This window comes from Suillus paluster, assembly GCF_016628075.1.
Source record: "Suillus paluster strain FC165 chromosome Unknown EDB91scaffold_93, whole genome shotgun sequence".
Taxonomy (NCBI): domain Eukaryota; kingdom Fungi; phylum Basidiomycota; class Agaricomycetes; order Boletales; family Suillaceae; genus Suillus; species Suillus paluster.
In genome coordinates, this window is record NW_024537653.1 from 43,060 (window position 1) to 62,761 (window position 19,702).

A 19,702-nucleotide genomic window follows, 5' to 3' on the forward strand; every position below is an offset into this window, starting at 1 on the left:
ATCATGGGCGACCGATTATGTAGAAAGGTCTCGAGATCTGACGAGAATCATGCCTTCTCGGTTGCTTCTCTTCCAGAACGAGTTGGAAGCTTGATTTCAACCAAGGAACTAATAGTAATCGGTAAATACGATTGCACTCAGCAGACTGTACGATGTCACATATATATCTCCTGCTACTACGGATCCTAGCAATATAATCATGTACATCCAACGTAGCGACTCCATGGAAATCAGACAGCGATGAGGTCCTATTGTGGAGTCCTGAGGAACAGTACCGGCCGCGGGTATACAACAAGTTTACGTGCTATTAGATAACATACACTCAGTATCAGAGAATGGGTTCCCCGAAATTGGGAGACGCAGGGGGACGGGGATGAATTTTGGGATGGCACGGAAGTTGAACCTGGACAGTAAGCACCCAATCTCGGGTCATCGTTCTCTATCCTCTTCATCGCTCCATATCAGATCATCCCCATCATCTTCTGGCAGGCCGCAATTGCCAGTCGACCTGAATGATGAAATAACGTTTCGTCTGTAGACAATTGTGCGTGAGGTCTAAACATGAGAATCAGAAATAAGAGCAATTACCTTGCGAGCAAATCCTCAACACCCTGCCTGCCCTGCTTCCCAGTCTACACGTACCCAATTATGCACGAGCTCACCGTCGCGATATACCAGTAGAGTTGGTAGCACGTCGGTATCAACGTCCTCTTCCTCTTCTGCATCCTCAGTCCTCCTCGTCATAATAAGGCTTCTCATCAGCCCCGTCAGCATAAGGATCCTCTTCATCGTCACCGACAAATTTCCCAGGCATGCCATCCGACTTTGACCGACTCACTCGAGACGACGATGAGCCAGCTGACTGCAAACCCCAGCGCAGCAGCCCTTGCACGAACGAACTTCGTCTCAGGATACGTCCGCGCAAGTCGCGCCAGCACATCATCAAGAGCATAACACCGATCCAGGGACTACAAATCCATCAGCACCCACACACGCTTAGGCAAAACAACACAGCGCTCACCGACTCATACAAATGCACAACCACCCAAACACCTCGATCCTCCCTCTCCACAGCACTCACAAACCCCCCACGACCGACCTCTCTCAAATGCCCAAACCGCCCAGTTTTTGGAAGACCTAACATATCCGTCCGCCTTTCAGCCCTCTCAGCGTCCAGCGCCTCCTTCTCCGCTTCCTCCTCCAAAAAGGTTTTACCACCTAAATTAGCCCTCTCCATTCGCTTACGCACTTCCTCCATCTCTCTTGCGCGCCGTTCGGCTTGTAGCGTAGCCGCTTCGTGTTGATCGCGGATGACGCCTTTTACACCTGTACGCCCAGGACCCATCCCGATCGACTCTTGTTGCGCCACATCAGGCTGCTGCTTGGTGCGGCGGTAGGAGGAATCTGAGGAGGCAGAGGCGAAGGAAAGTGTTGGAGAGGGGCTGCGCTCGGGAGAGGAGGAGCGTGAGTTTGTCCCGAATAGCTTGCCTGAGAGCACCAAATGCTCGATGTCAGCGTCCTGGGGGGCGATGAGCGGCTGGCGGATATGGGCAGAGTACACGTACCATTATTTAGTTAGTTCGGTCACTAGCGTTGTAATTCTTATAAGGTATAGGACGAAATACAACACTGTAGTACGAGTGCCTGACAACTCGCAAGTACCAGTGCTGTGAGTTGATTTCTATAGCTAGGGTTATCTGATTTGATGACTTGGCATCTCATAATAGCGTATCTTGAAATAATCTCAAAAAACAGTTGTCATTCCCAGCCTGCTACGGTATGCCACAAAACACGTCTCCAAGAACCAATAAGTAAAAGAGTAGAGAACCAACGAACGACAAGGAAATGAACGTATGATGTGATGATGTGGTATGTTATGTTATGCTATAATCGTCGAGGACCCTCGACCAAGAAAATGAAGATGAGAAATTGTCCGATCGTAAGGTGTCCAACTCCAGGAACTCGAAAGCAAGGATAGCGGATGAGATGAAGTGCGCGCGCACGGATGCTGGAGGCGCAGAAACGAAACGAGAGGGACGCGCAGTGAATGGAATAACGAAGGACTGAGCTGAGAAACGAGCTCTATTGTAAGTGTAGTATGTGGGGTGGTGTGAATGAAGTTGGATGTGGAATATGCATATACGTGAGGTTGATACAGTGATTGGCGCAGATATACAGTGAGAGAGCAGAAGGTAAGGAGGGTATGCATGTTGAGGTGTCAGAAGCAAACGAAATAGAGAAAGGGGAAGAACTAGACGAGGCTGCCAGTACCTCCCACGCGATCCAGCCCCACCCGTTTGAGGTCCCGCAACGTAATATTGACACCCCGGAAGTCCTCAAGCCAGACTTGCCGCTCACCACAACGGGCAAGAATCTTGGCCCAGAACTTCAGGATTCGCGTCTCGGGAAGCTGTCCGCCGCGCATTGAGTGTGATGCGCGGCTCAGGTCACGGATATACCGTAAAGATGGGAAGGCAGTATTGAAGAGTAGCGACGAGATTTGCTCCGCCAATGGGAAAAATGGAGCATCATCCTCCACGTCTGCAGGGAAAGCAGATGCGTCATCCATGAGACGCTTGTCAATGTCGCGAATGCCGATGAATTCAAGGTGTTTGTGCCCAGGAAGGAGGACATGTGGCGCTATCCAATCTGGGCTCTGCCAGTTCCACTCTGCATCCGCAGAACAGATGAACTCTTTGAGGTTGGGGCACCATTCTGCTAGCGGAATTTGTTGCACAGGGCGAGGACGAAGTGAGAGATAGTGCTCGACGACGAGCGAAGAAGAGTGTCCCAGCTCCAGCTGGTGTAGTTTTTTGCCATGCGCGGCAAAGAAATAAGCGAACCCTGGGCCTGCGTAGCCAAAATCTGAAGAGACTACGGATACATTTCGCAAATTAGGCATGTCCCATGCCGCAAGTACCGCGAATGTTGTGTTATCGAGGGTCAGCTTAAGGGACTGAAGTACAGGAAGGGAAACAATGGGAGATTTCGACGCGAAGAGGTGGCCAGAGACGAGGGGTATGCTGGATGATGACAATTCTAGATATTCTAGATGAGCAGCAGTCCGCCGGAGGAGGGGAGACACGTGTTTCGGGAAGGGATCATCGCTGTAGTTGGTAAGAGAAAGCCTGCGAAGCTTGCTATTCGAGCCAAGAACAGAAACCATCTGTTCCGGCGAACAGCGCACGTCAATGAACTCTGAATACCGCGTGCATCTCACTGAGTGATGATCAGAATAGATGACGAGATGGGGGGCGTAATCGAGAATGGTACGGATATCATCGGTAGCGCACCGCATGAGGACGGGTGTTTCCATGTGCAATCGGCGGATGTAGTGGCCGCTCGAGGGCTTGCCCTCTATAAATTGCGTGAGCAAGGTAAGCGCGAGGGCTTTTGCTTGGCTTGCTCGACTGATCCAAACAAACTCGTAGAGGTACTCCTGCAGGTATTTATTCCACGCTTTGCTTACAAGCGAAAGGTCCCGCTTGATTTTCATGGCGGCGTTGTACTCTGCGACTTCGCATGGGGTTTCCAAAAATGAGAGGCCGAGGGAGATATCGAGGGGGTCTGAATCCATGGTTGTCGCTTCCCGTAAAATCATGAGCCATATCTCTGTTGGTAAATATGGAAGGTCGAGTGCTGGTGAATGTACGAATTGTATTCGGGGAGAGTTACAGAAGCTGTGTCGCCTGTAAACAAGAAACATTAGAGTCTGGAAAATATAAAAAATCTACAGACGGTTGCTCGACGTTACGGAGGGCTTAAGATACGCCCTCCTCGATGTCCTGATAAGTATTCAGTGTGTGAAACACTCACCGTTTCGCGTGGACCTTTGAGGACACCGTTGTCAATAGACGACGGATATCGCGGACAATCTTTTGATTGTCTACAAAGCGCATAATTGGACAAGATGAATGAAAAGAAAAACAAGAATGAAAGGGAGAAGGTGGCTCGCTCTTGATGAAGGTAGTAAGGAACTAAGTAGTTGTAAGCTAGTAATAGGTAGGACAGCCAGCGTCTATATTGCCTCTTTGACGTTTCTCACGCTGACCGATCTATGTATGTAAGCACTTTATAATGCCTCAGATTAGATCCATTTCCATTTTTACACCGTATTTTGGGACATACAGGTACACTCAATAACACTGCCAGCTCACCTCGTCGGTGCCATCTTTCCATCCATTCTTGCACTGAACATTGTCCTTTCAGACCAGCTGTCCTCCACCTCAAAACCAACCTCGCTTCTTGTCGCCAATATTTCAAGGGTTCACCCTCGGATGTAATACGCAAGACGCCGTGCAACTTCAAGTTGAACCTGCGGCAAGTCGCATAAATGATATAGGCTCCGCGGTTGGGAGGAACGGCTTGTCCTACGACGAGCATAATTTGAACTTTAATCCATGGAAATGTATATCATATCTAAAGGTAACCACATGGTCGGATTGCTATTAGAGCTTGGCAGAGACCGAGGATCGCCGCCTGGGCCCTGGAGCGCCTCGTCTAGGCACATTGTATGACAAGGAGGACGCGCCGTCCAATTCAAAATCAAAAATCCCGTGTTCTATATTCTAATTTTTTTTTTGTAAATTTTTGAACCTGGATGTCAGACAAGGTTAAACTTATTCTACCACCTTCAAGCAAGTTCTGGTGATCACGCCAATCGCCTCGGAATTTTCGGCACTCGCGAGCAGGTTCTTTCAACTTATCGTCAAGTTGCGTCACTATTCGGGTGCTATGTAGTACGGCAAGACCCAGTGCGTGGCGCGGGCAACTCCAGTCACGGTGTTCATGATCTTGCAAAAATGGTCATCAAGGCAGGGACTTTAAATCGGGGGATGCGGCGATGGCCACATGCCGAGATCCGTATCTGGTCACTTCAAACAATGAGCTCGGCACCATCTTCGGAACTGTAAAACTGCTCGAATTTCTCAAGGTTCTCAAGCCTGAAGTAGGCGCCGAGGGTCAAGAATTTGGCTGAACAACCGGGAACCCCCAACGTCGATCCTGAATTGCACCCACACGTTAAACCTCGCTTGAATCAGTTCGCCCACCACGCTTCATCAGGCTTCATCCAATACAGTGAGACGGTCGTGAATTACGCCGATCACCGGGCGTGAATGAATTACAGTTCGTAACTTGATCGAGTAAGTGTAATGGAAGTTTCATATTGAATTCATGATTGAAGTCGCCCACATGCCTCCACAGGCTAGCACATGCTGAGCTCACACTGCTGACTGCAATGTGTCCGAGTCGCGGGCTAGTCCGACAGGCTGTCCGACTATCGATCCACCTAGCCGTTAAAGGTTACGAGTCCTGCATTATTCACTACTGGCCGCACCCACTGAGTGAGTGAGCGCTGAGCAATACATGTTGTCTGAGTCCACTGATGGGCTCCTGCGTTTACGTTGATAAGGCATTTAGTGGGGAGCGTTCTCAATTGATTGGTGGAGACAACCCGGGATTCGGCTGTCACCAGAAAAAACGGCATGTTCCTGCAGGTAAGTACATAGACTACAGCAAAATTTGTAAAACGAGCACTTAATCATGCTGGTCAGAGAGCGAAGCGGCTACGTGTGTCGATCATATCATCATGTGTGGAGGAAGCTTGGCGACTTAGTACTTAACTCTGATTCTTCTTCAATTCACCGACATGGCTACATTGTGCATATGTTGCGAGGTGAGCTAAAGTAAATCGAAGCAGATATTTTGTAACGTTCGAGTAAAATTTTAATGCGAACGAAGTTTGAGTAATAGGGTCAGTCGCAGAATCGGCTCGGACCCGTTCCGCAATGCGCTTCACAGGACGGTTGGCCCTCGGAGGACTTTCTGTGTGTGTGAAATGATGTAGAACAGGAAAAATGGTGGCGCGATCCCAACGTCGCCCATCAACCACAAGTATAAGCCTGACCAGAGATGATAGCTTAGTACTAGGCACGATCCCTCTTCACTTTCCAGAACCTATGGTGTTCAAAGCAGGAGTACGACGAGTAACATGATCACATGTTTCCGATGTGCTAGCCTAATGACATCGCTTTTGATTTTTTACGACTTTCAGATCTTTTTATGCTGCTCCACTCGCTGTATTCCACAAATCCAAGTACAGTATTCCGATGACAGTCTGGTGCAAGCAATGTACTCAAGCTGGATACTTCTAGGGTTTGTGGGTGAAGCGGGGATAATCCTCAGAGTCAAGAACTTCAGCTTCATAACTAGAGTCAGAACCTTCACGATGCCGAGCCAAGTCATCCACCTGCTTCTTTTCGATCGCTGAACTCAGCTCTCGCCACAACACATCTTCCAGTATCTGAAGTACCTCGGACTCCACGGATGCACCATGTGAGTTCGGGAATTTGAATTGCATCCCACCTTTGAGCAGCAGGAGTCCGCAAAGATGGTAGCAACACCAACATCATCTTCTTCCTACTGCAATGGCATTCTCGGCGGTTGCCTGATAATCAGTGATGTACTCTCCGCATGAATAATGTCAGGGAAGGTTCGTGGAAGATAGATATCCATGTCTCTTTAGAGAATTCATCGCAGATGTCATTTAAGTTGGCAATATCGGGACTGGGGTGAAGGATTTCGAGCAAACCGAGGACAAGTTTGCTGCCAGTGATGTTGGAATATTCCGATGACGAGAGCAATCCCTAGGGCTGTACGTCATGCAAGGATAGACTTTAAGTGCCGTAAGATACGGTGTTGCGGCCGGTGGGAACGGCGGATTGATGGGGGCACGCCCTACATCAATGCATTTGAATCGGGGTTGAGACATGGGGTCCCAAGACTAGACAGTACTGTCCTACATAGAGTTTCACTCTCAATGGACAAAAAATTGGAATCAAAAAAAAAAAAAAAAAGATACGGTGTCCGTCAGACTCGCAAGGATCGAGCTTCCAAGTCGTCGGACTCGTCCGAATCAAATACATCTACATGTAATAAAAATCAGTAGTACTAGTGCGCTACCATGACAAGTTGAATACTTACTTTCATCCTGGAGACCTGAGGGGGGTATTATATTTGACCACAAAGTAGAATACAAAAAAAAAAAACAGAACAGCAACACACCTTCAGCATCAGATTGCAGGTCGAATTTCGAGGCGAGCGTCGTCTTTGTCAAAAACGTCTTCACGATGCCAGAGCTCCAATAGACATAGCTATACAGCGCAGCACAATGATTTGCGACGTCTGCAATGGCCTTTTTGAATGCCAGCATATTATTCTCTATCTGCATTCTCTGGGCCTTCGCCGCATGAGACTCTAACGACAGCATGAGATAACCGAGGAGCCAAGCCAAAAATTTCACGGTCTTGCTAGTTGGGTAACTTGATCATCCGCTGGACCATGTTTGCGCATAGGCGCATTTTTTTAAGGCAGGTATGTTGAGTAATGGAAACCAAAAGGGAGCGCCAAGCCAGCGTGTCTCGGAGAGCTCATCGCCCACCGGAGTCCAGTCACAATTTTTAAGCCACATGCACGCACCATACCTTCTGGTCGAGGAAAATACGCGAGAACAAATTTCGACGACACCGAGCGACGGTAAATTTGGAGAGAGCAAAAAAGTTGTTTTTGGAAGGCTCGTCGCGGTAGGAGGCGAGGGCAGTCCACATGTCCGAAATGTGTTTTGCGAGGGTGACGTCATCGATGCTAAAAATGATAAGTGATGGTATGCTTTTGGTCAATAATCGCACCTGTTCACGATTTCTTGAAATGATTTTTAAGATTTAGTCACTTCTTCCAACCTTGGCTTGGTTAGGGGAGAACAGAGATAGAGATTTTGGGCGACTACTCATATCTGGATTCTGGAACCTCTCGTTGACACCATCACAGATGATTGCGCCTGTCACCGCAATATTTAGCTTTCTTCACTTCCGGACTGAAAACGTCACCGGGGGTGAGAAGATTAATGAAGTGGCGTAGGGGGGAACCCGAGGGTACTTGTTAGAACTTGGGGATCAGACAGGGGCAGGGGACGATAGCCCATGTTTCGCAAAATGATCGTAAGAGCTCGGACGCACTTCTCAATAAGCGCAAGTTCAGAAGGAGAATCCATAAGGAGCCTACGAAGCCAATACGAAGCCTACAATAGAGTTGACTGGCCAGTTTCATCAATACCTCAACTTCGAGTCATGCGGACACAATGTGACTTAGCACAAAGCGTGACTACGTGACCTGACTCCGCCCGTATTCACAGAAGAGGATTGTCAATGTTATGTTGGCAAATATACGGTCTGTGTAAGGTCTCACATACCGTGTGCAAAGTACTGCCAAGGGTGCATGGAGAAGCAGATGCATTGCTACGAATACACATTGAACATCCAAAGCAGCGATTCTGATAGATTTTGTTTGCAAAGAACACAGAATACTCATAAGGGAAAGGAAGACGAGAAGTAAAGATCAACGTGAAATGCTCATTAGACTACCGACGAACGTCAAAATCTGCGAGAACGATCAGCACGATGACATAAAACCTACCAAGAAAAAAAGGGAAAGGGAAAGCAACGTACAAGTTGCGGGCGACCGCGTTCATCTTTCTCGCGAAACGAAAAAAAGTCACCTTCTGATGCAACCCACACACAAAAAAAAATTATCACTCTGCCTCTGATCCTGAAAAGCACCGCTCTCGGTGACATTAATCACGCGGGGTCCACGATCCCGGTCTCGTCGCATAAGAAGGTCGAGAAAGAAAAATTCAGGGATGATAGCTAGATCTTTGAACGATCCGATGGGTCGTACACAAGGTTTGCATTTTTGTACGGCTGCATTGGTCCATTTGAGCATGTCTGAGTCGCTAATGAGTTTTTGTTTAACCTGAAAGAATTGAATCGAAGTGAATGTCAGAGACGTTATGTGTGGTGAATGATGACGAACCTCATTAATCGCTAGACAAGACCCAGAACGAGCATCTTAGATGCATCCAGTTTGTTTCCCAAGCTCTACCGCGTAGTTGGTGTTCTCCACTTGCTTGAAGCGTGAGAAAGCGCTTTGGTTAGGGGTGACGCCGATATCTTGCTGCTCTTCTTCATCAAGCATCGTCGGGGATATAGCTTGTGCCCCGCCTTTGGGCTTCGAGACATGCCAGGTGAGATTTTGTCGAAGCTGGGAGGTTGACTTATGAGGCCGTATCGTAAGTTCTCGAAAAGGTTGAACACTGCCGGCTCGACGCCGGGCGAGTCGAGCCGTAGCGTCGAAGTCTTCAACAAGTAAGGAATAAAGTATGAATGAAGCGCGGACCCCTATTTTCACCATGCCACTTTCAAGTGATAGTTGAACCAGCGGAGTAAATTTGGTCTGGTGTCAGCTGTAGGAAGTTGTCGATAGTCTCGCCATCCTCGCACAACCGGTACAGCTCAGGGTGGATTTGATATCGACCTGGGCGAGCAAACCTCATCTGATTATCTGCCAATAAGCACCAGGATCAAATGCTCTCGTCCCTCCGCGATATCAGGCGAATCAATATTGACCAGAGCATCCGATACCCTTGGCAGATACGATGACAATATTGTTGTTCTAGAACGCGTTCAGTGGTTTTCATATGTTTGATTTGTTCAGTAGACACGTATCGAGATCAGACCGTCCCTGCATTCATCGAAGAGCTGCATCGTTGAGGTAAAAATTGGAAAAAGGTTGCTGATGTCAGGGTCGTTTTTGATGACCTGTAACAAGTTAAGAAGACGTAGAGGTATGAAAGGGACTCACCGAGTTGATGAAGTTTGCATTGCTCAATTCACGGATCGTTGATATGTTACGGTCTCGGACCAGGCGCTGTGTGAGGAAATCAATCGAACCGTTTTCCTCTAAAACGTCTACCCGAACTCGAAAAAAAAAAAGTTCGATTAATTTACTTTAAACCATTTGATTGCAAGTTGTTCCACTCCTTTTGTTGGCCCTCGCCGGTACCAAAAGGGACTGGTCGTTGCTAGTAGTACTTTGGAGCTAGGCGTTGCATCTGTACTTATCTCATCTTGGCACTGTGACAGAGTGCCATCATGAAAGATGCGATGAGCGCACTGGGGCAGCGGGTCGGACGACGACCAGTTACTATGTGGGTTGTTTTCCCTGGGTGGTGAGGCCTGTTAGTGGTGCGGGTCTGGAGCTTGATGTCATATATATATATACTAGTCCCGGACTGTCCGCTCATCGAGGACAAAGAGCCGCTAACACGGAGCGAACTAGGAAGGGACGGGATCTTCCGCCCGCTCAAAGGCGCCAGGCCTTGAACTGATCGCACTAGGTGACCTGACATGCATGGGTCTAATACGCTTGGCTCTTTCTCCACAAGAGGAATGCCGGACGATAGCCTAGTGTGACGCGGCGGAAGAGCAGTAAGTTTACGTCCGTAAGATGGCAGTGTATATAGAGTGGGAACATATCCAAGGTAGATCATCAATTCTCTAAATCAAGTTAGCCTTGACGCCGTCTACCATACTAGCAACCGCACCTTGCTGGCAAATGGCTATACATCCTAGGCCTCGTGAACACGCGTCTCTTAAAGACTTCTCTTCGAAAAACCAATTCTTTTGCGCCAAATTGAACCTCGAAAGAACACGCCGCTGCAGCTGCTGGATGCGCCTCAATTGACCAGAAGTTTCAATTGTTCCAGCAAGTTGGATATCTCCACTGCGAACGCCGCGGTGGATCAGGACATCGATATTTGTCAATTTGTCATACCAGTTGCGTCTCATGACAACTGGCTGAGCTGTCCCAAAGCCGCACTAACCGTCAGTCCATCACCCAATAGGCTTGGTCTCCCATCAGCACTGGTCAGCGTCAAGCGCCTGTCAGCCTCGTCCGACATAAAACTCAGCTGCTGCACCACGCGGTCAGTACCTTTCATTCCTCCGTCCTCTCTTGTACTAAGTTTTACTGTATTTGCCCTTATAAACTATTAGAGGATGTTCGACTTGACATTTGGGTTCAAGGCCCTAGGAGCATTGGTCGCTGTCGTTCTCGCCGGCAAGCTCCTCCGCGCTAAGATACGCTCAAAGTCACGCCTGCCTCTTCCTCCCGGTCCTCCTGGACATTGGCTATTCGGAACTCCTCTGCCAAGAACTAAGTGAGTACATAAAATACGAAACTCTATGTGGACACTAACGGGAAACGCATCATAGTCAATCTCAGCAGTTTGCAGAATGGATCAATACCTATGGACCCGTGATCTCGCTTCGGATCGGGCCTAAGATCATGGTCATCATTGGCAGACACCAGGTAAGATGGTTCCAATACTGGTCACCAAGTACATACTCACCTGCATAGGAATCTGTCGACATAATGGAGAAAGAAGGTGGTCTACTAGCCGACCGTCCTCGTGCAGTTGCGGCAGGAGAGATCTTGTCGCGCGGGCTGCGTTTGATCCTTGCACCCGCAGGAGAGCAGTTCCGCAGACTTCGCAGGTTGGGTTGACATCTCCTCTTAACGACCAGTTTTACTGAAATCATGTGATTCAGAGCGGCTCATACTCACCTTCAAGCGAAAGCTGCAGAATCCTATGCGCCCATCCAGATGGATGCTGCCCGTAATGTCATCCTCGATATCCTTAATAACCCTAAAGGACACCAAGCAGCTGCGAATCGGTGTGTTGCACTCAATGTGTTGTTTTATGATGACTTATGCATTCAACTAAAGCTACGCCGCCTCCGTCATCTTGCGTGTCACGTATGGCAAGTCGACCCCCACAGCCACAGACGCCCCCGAGATCATCGTCATCCAGAAAATGCTCAAGCGCTTCCAAATGCTGATGCGACCTGGTGCATTACTGGTAGAGCGCTACCCGATATTAAAATACGTTCCGGGATATGGAACCGAGTTAGAGCAGTGGAGAAGGGAAGAGAGTCAGCTCTTCCATGACCAGCTTGATCGTGTTTCGAGAGAATTGGTTGGTTCGTTCCACTTCTTTCCTGATCAGTACCTGACTGTTCTTCGTAGGCGACTGGCAAAGCTGGCCCCTCGTTTGCTCGTTATCTTCTTGAGAACCAGTCTTCGCACAAGCTCTCGGACGAAGAAATGGCTTATCTTGCTGGGTCGCTCTTTGGCGCCGGTTCAGACACGACTGCTGTTGCGATTATGGTTCTCGTCATGGCTTCTGCATGCTATCCTAAGGCTCAGGAGAAAGTGCAAGAAGAACTGGACGTCGTCATTGGTCGTGACAGAGGTAAGTCGAAATATCGTTATTCATCTGAGCGAAATGTCAACTTTGTTACAGCTCCCACATTCGACGACTACAACTCCCTCCCGCAGATTGAAGCATTCATGCTGGAATGTCTTCGCTGGAGACCCGTGACGACTCTCGGGTTCGCACACCGTGCACTGACTGATATCCCATACGTACGTTTTTCGGTGCTCTGTCATGTTTTTTTTTGTTCTAACTGCCTGAGCAGAAGAATATGTGTATCCCAGAAGGTGCTATCGTCTTTGGCAACCACTGGTACGACTAACATCCATTCTATGCGGTATATGTGCTGATCACCTTTTAACAGGGCAATCTCCCGTGATCCAAGCGTCTACCCCAACCCTGACCAGTTCGATCCTCAGAGGTGGCTCAACGCCGACGGCAAAATTCGGGATGACCTCAAGTTCCCTTCATTCGGTTTTGGACGCAGGTACTTGTCCCTGATATTAAACCCAGTTGCCTACATACTAAAATGCGACGTGCGACATGCAGAATCTGCCCAGGACAACATATAGCAAACCGCTCGATCTTCATCAATGCTGCGCTCCTCTTGTGGTCTTTCAACATCACGCAGGACCCTGAGAACCCGATTGATGAGTCGGGTTTTGTGGATGGTGTTATTGCGCATCCTAAGCCATTTGCTGCGTGTTTTGAGCCGAGGTTTGGGGATGAGGCGTCATTGAGGGGGGTGATGGGGAGGTATGGTGAGGGATTGTAGGTTCTTGATCTTGAGCGTGGTTTATTGTGAACTTGGGATGTAATACTTTCGTTGGTATTTTGGTACGAGCAGCTCTTCAGCTTAATATTGAAATCATATTCGTTTTGGTGTCTGCGGTAGATGTGACATGGAGCATGGTCTTCGTAGAATCAGTTCGAGACAATGCGACAGCGTTAGGTGAGGCTGATGAAGATAAAAGCATCGGTATTGCCTGCGTCGAGTATTCCACTCTGAATATCTCTGACAGTACCTTTTCATCACGGCAGGAAGCCCAGCAAACCTCGTCTGTATATGATAAAGTTAACTTCACACAAGACAAGTCTTCCGTAGCAGACCACATACCAGGTTATTATGAGACAAGACGCAGGCGACTGACTTCAAACGCCAAGAACACTCGTATATAGTCAACATAGAATACCGGGGGCTCTTCAACCTAGCTGAGGATGCATCGCGTACTGGGTTTGATGAGGCGGGTAGTGCCTATTCGTTGATCGAATCATAAACATAACGACAAGCCTGAGCTCAGGATAGTCGTCCTTTGCATTCTAACTTCTACAGACCGACCATGGTAGACAACCTGAATCTAGGGAGGACTTATAACAACGATTGGATTGCAGTACGGCAAGGCATATAGCAAATATGTATATAACGTTTCGTGGGAGCGAAGGCATGAATGAAATCCTTGTGCAGGCCCAAATGATATTGTGAGACTCGGTGCAGTAGAAGAAATACAAGTGAAGGCCATGGATCAAGAAATCGCAAATATGTAGTGTACAAGTTCTTCAGAGACTGTAGATTTATGTTGTACTTCTATTAGTCATGACACGCACATATGTTGTCGCTACCTACCGGAGATGATCACGAAGACAGGGAAACCTTCTGTTCCCGACACTTGTGCCATGACGTGCCGTGGGCGAAACAACTTAAATCGAGCTGGGAGGCTTGATTGTGTATCACCAGTGTGTTGCCTGGAAATTGTATAGCTGGGTATACGTGGATCGGGATCCAAAAGAGGAGCCGTCCGTCGGGCCCTACAACCCATCCGTCCTCGGTGAGGGCGAGAGAGGCTGGAGTGTAAGAATGTTGGAGAAAGGAGGACGGGGAACTAAGAGCGTGGGTCTGGTTGGACGAAAAACATATTGCAGGTGCTTCGGAGGGTTGGTGGCGGTTGAGAATGTCTAGATCCCATACCCGGATGGTGTTATCGGATGAACCAGACACAATGTGTTTGCCGTTGGGTGAGATTGCAACAGACCGAATGGGTCCAGTGTGCCCTCGGAGAGGGGCACCCACTGCCTCCCCAGTCTCCATATCCCACACTCGGATGGTCCTGTCATATGAACCGGATACAATGCAATTTCCATCTGGCGAGATTAAAACAGAGCTAACAGGCTCTGTGTGGCCTCGGAGAGCCACACCCAATGTCTTGCTAGTTCCCATATCCCACACCCGGATGGTCTTATCAGCCGAGCCAGACACGATGCGACGCCCATCCGACGATATTGCGACAGAGGAGATGGTGTTGGTATGACCTCGGAGAGGGGCACCCAATGCCTTGCCTGACCCCATTCCCCACACCCGGATTGTGTTGTCACTTGAGCCAGAAACTATGCAGTTTCCGTCCGGCGAGATTGTGACAGACAAAACATGATCAGAGTGGCCTTCGAGAGAGACACCCGTTGCCACTCCAGTCTGTGCCTCCCACACCCGGACTGTGCGGTCATCTGAACTAGACACAATATGTCTCCCATCCTGTGAGATTGCAACAGACCAAACCCGGTCAGTGTGCCCTTGGAAAGGGGAACCCAATTCCTTGCCAGTCTCTATATCCCACATCCGGATGGTCTGGTCAGATGAGCCAGACACAATGCAGTGTCCATCCGGTGAGATTGCGACCGACTGAACAGAGTCCGTGTGCCCTTGGAGAGGGGCACCCAATGCCTCACCAGTCTCCATATCCCACACACAGATGGTGTTGTCGTCTGAACCAGATACAATGTGACATCCATCAGGCGAGATCACAAGAGAGTTGATGGTGGCAGTGTGACCCCGGAGAGCGGTGCCCAATGGCTCGCTAGTACTTGTGTTGGCATCCCACACCCGAATTGTCTTGTCAATTGAACCAGAAACTAAGTGATTTCCATCCGGCGAGATGACGACAGACGTAACACTATCAGTGTGGCCTTGGAGAGGGGATCCTAATGCCTTTCTAGTCTCCATATCCCACACCCTGGATGGTCAGTGTCCGCTTGAACTAGGACACGATGCTGATTTCCATCCGACGAGATTGCGACGGATAAAATTGGGGCAGTGTGGACCTTGGAGTGGGGCACCAAATGCCTCGCCAGTCTCCAAATCCCATACCCGGATCATTTTGTCGTCTGAACCAGACACAATGTGATGTCCGTTCGACGAGATTGCGATGGACCAAACAGCGCCAGTGTGGCCTTGGAGTGGGGCACCAAATGCTTCGCCAGTCTCTAAATCCCATACCCGGATCATTTTATCATAGGAACCGGATACAATGCGCTTTCCATCCGGCGAAATTGCGACAGACAAAACCTCATCAGTGTGTCCTTTGAGACGGGGACCCAATGCCTTGCCGGTCTCTGCATCCCATACCCCGATTGTCATGTCCGATGAACCAGATACAATGTGCTTTCCAGTCTGACGAGATTGCGACTAGACCTGAACAGCCCTAGTGTGCCCTTGAAGAGGGACACCCAATGCTTTGCCAGTCGCCGCATCCCACACCCGGATTGTCTTGTCCGCTGAACCTGACACGATACGCTTTCCATCCGGCGAGAATGCGATAGAATTAACATGGGCAGTGTGGCCTTGGAGAGGGGCACCCAATGCCTCGCCTGTCTCTAAATCCCACATCTGGATCATTCCGTCTTCTGAACCACATGCAATGCGTTTTCCGTCTGGTGATATCGCAACAGAGAGAACCCTGGAATGCCCGTGGAGTATCTTTTGCATGAGAGGCCAATTTGCAGCATGACCAGCGGCAATCCGGGGAGTGCAAGGGAACTTTGCAGCGAACTTTTGAGATATCTTCGACTGAATTGGAGTGAACGGTAGAGCGGATAAGTATAAATGTGGAGTGGAATGTAAAATGGTGGTCGCGAAAGTTCGAACGAAGCGCTGGGTGTCCCTGGCAGTGTCGTCGACGTGAGCATATTCGGCATGATCCTACGACCATTCCACTTCTTGTAAGAATCTATCGGTCCTAAGAACGAGCTCGAGCCACGCACCTTAAACCAACGTGTGATAGACGAGAGGCACCCCAGCGAGCTGCCCAGGCTTTTCATCAGGCATAGTGCTTCCAACCACCAAAGGAGGCGCTCCCCGTCGAAGAAAGCTTCAATTTCTTTAGCGAGCGATGACTCGAAGGACGTAGCTCCCAAATGAGTCCCCCAAAATCGACATGAATATGACAGCACAGCTGGAATGGACTCTTTCACTCGTTTCTCCAAGTCAGGGACAGCAGAATTGGGTAAGTAAGAATTCTCTAAAGAGCAGATGTTGAAGCGAAGTCCGCGCTCCATGACCCGAAACGAGGCAAAGGCAAGGTCGCGTTGTACCGACGACACGTCGATGAAGAAGTCTTGGCTCCGTGATTTGTCTGTGAGGAAGTCGTAGAAGGATGCGTGGAGGGGTCGTATGGGAGTTTGGGAGTCCATGGTCCCGGCCAACAGCGACCCTAGTGGCCCAATAACCCGCTGCACTTTGTAACGGCAAGCACCGGGTGAAAAATGCAGTCGCATGGCGGTCAATGCAGTCATGGGGAGTGGTTCCAGTAATGCAAGGATTTGCCCCATCACTGAGCGAAACACGGGGATAGCCTCCCCGCGCTCATCTGAAGGCAGTGTCTCTTCCAAGATGCGTGCATACATAAAATCCAACAGACGTGTTCCTTTTTCAGATGTTCCAGTAACCACAGCTTCGAACTTATCCATAGGATCCAGGCCAACCCTGTTCGTACCCTTGATATACTCGCATATAAGACGAGCCCATTCAAACATGCCGTCGGATTTCAGAGCGAGTGTCTTGAAGTGCTCATCATCGAACACGTTGCGTAGACCTCCCAGTCTGTTGGCGATATAAAGCTGGATGTCGTGTTCTGTGGACGCGGATGAGATGTCATCTAAGGAGACATGGCGAACATGTGGCGCGGTGTGCAGAGCGTTTTTAATGTCTTCCAATGGACGGGAAGTGACAAGAATACGGATGTTTGGTGGGATGTCGGATGGTGCGGAGGAAGAACTGTTCTCGCCGGCGAGCAGACGAAGAATCTGTTCCCGGGAACTCGCGTCGCCACTCTCGTCCAACGCCTCGATGATGATCAGCACTGGTGCGGCGATGGCTTTCGAGACTTTGCTTGTTGGTCCCACGATTAATTCCTGCCATTGTCTCGTGAGGTCTGAAGTGCGCTTGAGTCCATTGCTATCATGAACCGCTTGCACCAAGGCTCGCCGCATGATAGGATTGCAGTCCGCTAAGTCGTTTGCGATGGTAGTCAAAACTCTGTTCTCGCCGCGATCTGCTTGTTGCGTGCGGTCGAAGCAGAAGCATGAGCCAAGACCACCTTGCTCAGTGTACCAGTTGGCAATGGTATGTGCGATGGCAGATTTACCCTTGCCTGCTGTGCCGGAGAGCCACAAGACGCGTGAGGCACCCTCATCGGTGCTGCTGACCCAACTCTTGATATCCGTCAGAAGTTCTTGCCGAGTATTTGGCAGACAACATTTAGACGTATTGACTCCGGCACCCGCTGCACAGTCCAATAAGTCGACGAGGTCCAGAGTCTCGGCTATGTCACAGGTAGTAGAATGTCAGCTACGGCTCAACGAGACCTGAAGGCCGACTCTTACCCATATGGTGGACAATCACAAGTGTGTCGCGAGCGGCTCTGTCTCGGAATTGCTGCATGAGACTGTCGAGAACCTCGTTGTAACTTTCGATCGCGGCCTGAGTTTCTTTGAAGGCATGCTTTCCAAGTCTTTTCCCTGTACAAAGATGTAACAATGAGTCATAGGTAGCGCAGTGGTGAGTTCGACTCACAGGCGCTCGTCGTCTCAGAGTAATGAGCGATGAAATCCGCGCACTCTAGCGTCTGTCGCGCTATCTTCCCATAAATCACTGGCATGGATGGAACACTGGCCAACGCCTCCTCTTCCGTGATGAAAGTATAGACCTCAGAGATCTTCGAGAGCAAACCAGAAACAGCAGCATCGCGGTCTGCCTGATCGAGAATCATCTGCCACCAGACGTTCTTAATAACTTGCAAGCTTGAACATACAAAACAAACGTACCTGGGATGCGTAAGTGAAGATGCTCAATGCCACCTTTGCATAGGGATGGGCCTATGCACGAAGATCAGTGACGTAAAAGATACAGATAGAGGCCCGTACGTCTGCAAGGACATTAGCGATTGAGTTAAATGCCTTCAAGGGTTTAAGTATCGCGGAGAACGTGTCGATCGTATCGGGAACGGACTGCAGGTTGTTTGTTTGCGAAGCAGCATTTTGGGCCATTACGGGGACGTTTTTCATGCCTGCAACGCCTTTGGTGGCATCAATGATTCTTTTATTCACAGACTTTGGGTCAGGTTGCTCGGCCTGATTGCGAACGTTAGTACATTATTGATGGAGACGGATAACAATGATCCGAATTGCAATGATCGAATTCACCTTCGGAATGCCTGAATTGGAAGGCTGGTCAAGATTCGGTTCGGGAGTGGGAGTGGGAGTGTGAGTGGGAGCAGTGAGTGGTGAAGGATTCTGCGGAAGTTGGTAGCAATCAGCGCACGTGGAACGTGCCAAGTGTTGCACATACCTGAGTGGTCTGAGTCGGTAGGAGATCCGGTGCGCTGGAACTTGCAACCGCGGGTTCAGGGTTTGATGACTGTCGAGCGCTTCGAGCTGAACGCTTGTTTGCCTTGCCCCACAACTTTCGAAACAGCCCTGGAGGTTTTCCGGGAGATTCATCCCGTGAAGGCGGGAAAGAGGACGTCTAGAACGAGATCGTTAAACACAACTAGTACTTATATATAAGTGGAATGTTTAATACTTCAATTTCACTGGCTTCGCTCCCCACTGGGGAATGAGGATTCGAGCGGTTTCGCCTTAGCCACCCAGTCCCAAAGGGCTTCTTCCGAGAAGGATTCATCGAGCAAGCTTGAAAGCACAGCTGAGTCTCTGAGTCTAAAGAGGTCACTATGTGTAAACTTGGTGGTGGATGGCACACAAGGAAACAGACGCCTGTCCGCAGGGAATCGAACGTGCGTTTGGAAGCGCCCACCGCTGGCAACTGCCGCAGTGACTATCATGTACCACTGGACTGGGTGATCGATTGGCAAGGTGGAATCTTATCCAAGACCGTCACAGAGCTGCTCACGCGAGTGAAGGACAAAGTTTATTTAATCTTGGTAGCTACCAGCACACAACCAATTGCACACCAGCACATCATGATATGAGTAGATAACATTTCGCTGGTGTGCCGTGCCTACGCCTTTATTTGTACATGCTTGCCAGTTCCTTGTGACGCGCCCGCCGACGTCGAACACGATGATCTAGTACTAGTAGTAACTTTGCAGCGCCCGCGATTGCGGCGCCCCTTTGCTGCAAATATGCACTGGGACTGGCGGTCTGGACTGCGTTCTCCTCCATGGGCCTCGACACTACAAGCAAAGAGTTTCGAAAGAAGTGGACCGAGTATACCAAAATGACGAGCAAGGAGAGACGACGAACGTGACTGAGGAAGCGATTGATTAGTACGTACGAAGGACGCAAATATTTAGGACTGTACTGGAC

General features: G+C 49.4%; 5 protein-coding genes across 5 annotated transcripts; 1 reads left to right on the plus strand and 4 right to left on the minus strand.

Moving 5' to 3' along the window:
* Nucleotides 1–90: 90 nt before the first annotated feature.
* Nucleotides 91–1,685, minus strand: EDB91DRAFT_1163671 (thioredoxin-like protein). The gene is made up of 6 exons (XM_041319905.1): nt 1,566–1,685; nt 1,022–1,519; nt 897–968; nt 800–862; nt 611–726; nt 91–532 (listed from the first exon to the last, which is right to left on the minus strand). Exons 1-6 carry the CDS (start codon nt 1,566–1,568, stop codon nt 430–432), a joined length of 855 nt encoding a protein of 284 aa, XP_041171850.1. The 5' UTR covers nt 1,569–1,685; the 3' UTR covers nt 91–429.
* Nucleotides 1,686–2,251: 566 nt separating this feature from the next.
* On the minus strand, nt 2,252–4,510 carry EDB91DRAFT_1086363 (uncharacterized protein; the record flags this gene model as incomplete). Its single annotated transcript, XM_041316032.1, has 4 exons — nt 2,252–3,689; nt 3,817–3,886; nt 4,158–4,315; nt 4,431–4,510. The coding sequence occupies 4 exons, from the start codon at nt 4,508–4,510 to the stop codon at nt 2,252–2,254; spliced, it is 1,746 nt and encodes a 581-aa protein (XP_041171851.1).
* Nucleotides 4,511–8,324: 3,814 nt separating this feature from the next.
* On the minus strand, nt 8,325–8,943 carry EDB91DRAFT_1163678 (uncharacterized protein). Its single transcript, XM_041319906.1, has one exon. The coding sequence runs from the start codon at nt 8,776–8,778 to the stop codon at nt 8,551–8,553; it is 228 nt and encodes a 75-aa protein (XP_041171852.1). The 5' UTR covers nt 8,779–8,943; the 3' UTR covers nt 8,325–8,550.
* A 2,238-nt stretch (nt 8,944–11,181) lies between these two features.
* Nucleotides 11,182–12,884, plus strand: EDB91DRAFT_1061069 (cytochrome P450; the record flags this gene model as incomplete). Its single annotated transcript, XM_041314402.1, has 9 exons — nt 11,182–11,205; nt 11,254–11,390; nt 11,445–11,570; nt 11,623–11,872; nt 11,923–12,148; nt 12,200–12,321; nt 12,375–12,421; nt 12,474–12,596; nt 12,659–12,884. 9 exons carry the CDS (start codon nt 11,182–11,184, stop codon nt 12,882–12,884), a joined length of 1,281 nt encoding a protein of 426 aa, XP_041171853.1.
* A 4,663-nt stretch (nt 12,885–17,547) lies between these two features.
* Nucleotides 17,548–19,159, minus strand: EDB91DRAFT_890641 (uncharacterized protein). The gene is made up of 7 exons (XM_041328739.1): nt 18,960–19,159; nt 18,726–18,902; nt 18,581–18,670; nt 18,302–18,508; nt 18,203–18,253; nt 17,952–18,147; nt 17,548–17,896 (listed from the first exon to the last, which is right to left on the minus strand). Exons 1-7 carry the CDS (start codon nt 19,056–19,058, stop codon nt 17,727–17,729), a joined length of 990 nt encoding a protein of 329 aa, XP_041171854.1. The 5' UTR covers nt 19,059–19,159; the 3' UTR covers nt 17,548–17,726.
* Nucleotides 19,160–19,702: the final 543 nt, after the last annotated feature.